A 3,811-nucleotide genomic window follows, 5' to 3' on the forward strand; every position below is an offset into this window, starting at 1 on the left:
CGGCGCCGTTTGGGGGACACGGCTGGAGATGCTCTAATCACATTGCATAATTCAATCAGAAACCAACATTGTTTGGTCGCAACTACAGCTGGTGCATTCCTAGCTTTTGGGTTGCTATAAGTAGCATAATCCTCCGAGGGAAACGTTCCTGGCTCCTGCAAGTTTGGTGGTGAAGTCCAGCACCCATCCTTGCAAGATAACCAAGACAATTTGCAAACAGAAAGATTGGACTTGAAAATCCTCTGAGCTGTCATTCTGGTTTTCTGCACTCAATATTACTAGGAATCATTTGATACTGGTTATGTGGATATAGACCAGGATGAAAACAAACCATCAGATAAATAAACTTGGCGGATATGACAGAATATTTACTTCAAAAGCCTGCATGTTAGTACCAATCAACTACAGAAAAATTAGTTGTCACTTCCCTAGTTCACGGTGATGGTTCACAAGCTTACAATGATACAACAGTACAAGATATGATCAATTGCTCAAATTGCCAGTGTCCATCGCGCCCAGATTTAGCTCTTCGTCAGAATCAATTACTTCCTCAAAATCATAGTAGGGATTCGCCTACACCAAAAAAATAGTATATTTATTTCCCATACCATAAGAGATAAGTACCATACTAAAATGATATACATAATGGTATTCTTTTCTATTCCCTCCGATCAATAACAAGTAGAACTAAAACGAACTAAAACCACTGCACTTATAATGGATCAGAGGGAATAGGGAAAATGGTTCATCCAACATAAACATCATAGAATCAAATACTAATGAAGGCATAGACTTCTCAAGCTTAGGAATGCAATAGTACGTACCGCAGGCCGAGGCTTTACAGCTTGAAAACTATGGAAATCAGGGGTAGCAAAATCAGGGGGGCTGAGGACAAGATATGCTCCAGAATTGTTGTACCGGTCCTCCGAAGCCTATACCGGAGTGGGATATTGACCGTTAGATTAACAGTACACAATCTTTTCCAAGAGTAACGAGACAATATGCAATAAATACAATTTGTAGTAATTGTAAAATCAATCAGACTTATGAAACTTGTACAAAGTACAAATTGCAGCATACTCTAAGCGTGAAGAATAAATCATGTGGCGAAGTATAACCTGAAATTGTGGATAGTCTGGAGCACTGAAGAGTGTTATTAGCTTTCCACATGCGACTTGATGGTCAGTTGTATACCCACTGTCCATTCCTAATAGATCATGTCGCTTATCTCTTGCATCTGGACCTTCATGTGATCTGATGATTAACTTTGTTCAACGAAAAATGGAAGTAAGTATGAATTAAAACTTCTATATAACTGTGCTTGATCTACCAAATGAACCTACACTGAAGTAGTAAGAATGTACACCATTGAAGAAACACCCTTCCAAATGGAAGATGCAATGAAAAGAAAACATACCTTTAGATTACAACTCCCTAACACTAACATTCTTTAGGTACATTTTTAAGATTTCTTACATTGTAATATCGGATGCAAACATGAAATTCCGAGCATAAAACTAAATAACTTAGTAAGACATAATTCAACTAACCAGATTATTTCAATCAAGCGTGGTAACTGTGATAGTAATTAAGAAAACATACCTTTAGATTATTTGTATATAGAAATTGTTGAGTGATGTCTGGACCCCAAAGCAAGCCAATGCCTCTTTCCTTATTCAGAGAAAGACCCTTCTCCAAGGAAGGATCAGACCAAAGCACATCTCCAGGAATTAGATTCGAACCCTCCCACGGGGGGTCAAGAACAGTTCTCCTTGCTTTTAACAATTCGTCCAGGGATCCAAGCTTCAAAGTAGTAGAGTCTTCGGCGGAAGTCGCTACGTATTTGTGACCTTTCTTGGCCCTTTTCGCCCTTTTCGATGGTAATACAACCGCCCCACGAAAAATCCCTCCGTGGGCAGTGTAGACGCATCCTGCTATTATTGATGCTAGAGGAAGATCTTCAAAGCATCTTAAGAATTTCCTATAGACTTGACCGCCTTGACTTTTATATTTGACCATTACTTCCCGTTCGAAACCATATACTGATGTGCAGTACTTGGATTCATGATTTCCTCGGAGAAGGAACACACAATTTGGTAGAAATATCTACAGGAAATGAAACATGTTGATGAATGTTAGCTGGTAGTTTACATTGCCTCAGAGCTTAAGCGGATCTATCATCTACTACGTCGTTTACAGTGTGAACAGGATAATTAGCTAGGTATATGCCAAATCTTGTTTATCTCTCAGGTTGTCATTACATTGTAAGGGTGTTAGACTTTGCGGAAACTGGGAGACGAAGTCCATGATGCTAGCGGTAGATGATCTAATGTTTGGGACTAGGTCACAGAATTATGTCTGATTTTCAATATGAAGGCACAAATCAATCAGAATGCCCCAGAAACTGTAAAGTAAAGTTCAGCTCAAACAAAGGAAGGAACATGTGAAGCATGGCTTTCATCATACACTTTTGGACTAGTTTTCATTATGAAACTAAAATATTTGGTCATAACTCCGCTTTCTTGAACTACACATTTCTATCGATTGTATCTATTAATCGGAGATACAGAAATACTTGTGTTCTTTTCTTTTTGCTGACTTTCATTATGAAGCTACAAATTTTGGTCATAACTCAGCTTTCTTGCACGACACCTTTCTATCTATCGCATCAATTAATCGGAGATACATAAATGCTAAAATTTGTGTTCATAGATTTCATTATGAAGCTACAAAATCTGGTCATAACTCAGCTTTCTTGCACAGCACATTTCTATCTATTGCATCAATTAAGCGGAGATACTGTTAGATAGTAGACATAAAGATGTGCATAGTGTTGGTCATATAATAAGCTTATGCCAGTAGGATGGTGGGGGGAAATTCACCTTCCAGGCGAGGAGGAGGAGCAAGGTCTCGAGTCCCCAGGCGCCGCGGTCCACGTAGTCCCCGTTGAAGACGAAGATGCGGTCCTCGGATGGGAACCCTGCGTCCCGGAGCAGGAACATGACGTCGTGGAGCTGGCCGTGGACGTCCCCGACGACGACGACGGCCTGGTCGGGGCGCGGGTCGACGCGCACGATGTTGGGCTCGCGGTGGAGGACGGCGGCGGCGGCGAGGAGGAGGCGGCGCACGAAGTCCGCGGAGAGGATGGAGGGGAGCTGGTCGGGCGGGAGGCGGCGCGAGCACCAGTCCAGCGTGGCGGTGAAGGCCGCCACCCAGTCCCGCGTCAGCGCGCCGTCCTCGGGCCACTCGACCGGCGCGGGCGGCGGGACCGGGGAGGGGGAAGGAGGGGTCGGGGTCGGGGGGTCGGCGGCGCCGTCGGGGTCCGACATGGCATGGATCGGATGGGATCGGACCGGACGCGGCGTCGGCGAGCTCGATGGGGTTGCTTTTCCGTCGTTTGCTGCGAATTTTGGGGGACGGGACGTGGAGGGCGTGTTCGTTCGTTCCAGTTGGCCGCCGCTTTCGCTTCTTTTTCTCCCGTGCCTGCCGATGTTGGCTTTCTTTGACCGACACGTTTGTCCAGGGTGTGCAAACTCGCTCACAGTGGTTTGCCGTCAGATTGTGCAAGTTGTGTGTAGCTTTTTTATCTTTGAAATTGTGCAAGTTGAGTTGCTTTCTTCAACAGTAGTGGTCTTGCTTTTTACTAGTGTTTAGCTGTCTTAGATCGAAGCATGAACGGTTTCAATGGTGGTTGTTTATCTGAATCCTGTGTGTGTTCCTTTCTATACAACTCTAGAGTTTGTTGTAGTAGACAGATGAAAAATCGTCGTGCTAAGTCCTCAAACAACCATTGCACTAAAGAAGTAACCAT

The 3,811-nt window shown here is 43.8% G+C and overlaps 1 protein-coding gene across 2 annotated transcripts; it reads right to left on the bottom strand.

Annotated features, from left to right (window-relative positions):
* Positions 1-320: 320 nt before the first annotated feature.
* LOC124677853 (serine/threonine-protein phosphatase 7-like) lies at positions 321-3,370 on the bottom strand. Of its 2 annotated transcripts, XM_047213806.1 has the most exons (5): positions 2,883-3,344; positions 1,603-2,106; positions 1,119-1,265; positions 825-932; positions 321-573 (listed from the first exon to the last, which is right to left on the bottom strand). In XM_047213806.1, the coding sequence occupies exons 1-5, from the start codon at positions 3,327-3,329 to the stop codon at positions 484-486; spliced, it is 1,296 nt and encodes a 431-aa protein (XP_047069762.1). In that variant the 5' UTR covers positions 3,330-3,344; the 3' UTR covers positions 321-483. The 2 variants fall into 2 exon arrangements, with proteins under 2 accessions (XP_047069762.1, XP_047069769.1); XM_047213813.1 differs by lacking the exons at positions 321-573; positions 825-932 and having other exon boundaries at positions 1,141-1,254; positions 2,883-3,370.
* Positions 3,371-3,811: the final 441 nt, after the last annotated feature.

This window comes from Lolium rigidum, chromosome 1, assembly GCF_022539505.1.
Source record: "Lolium rigidum isolate FL_2022 chromosome 1, APGP_CSIRO_Lrig_0.1, whole genome shotgun sequence".
Taxonomy (NCBI): domain Eukaryota; kingdom Viridiplantae; phylum Streptophyta; class Magnoliopsida; order Poales; family Poaceae; genus Lolium; species Lolium rigidum.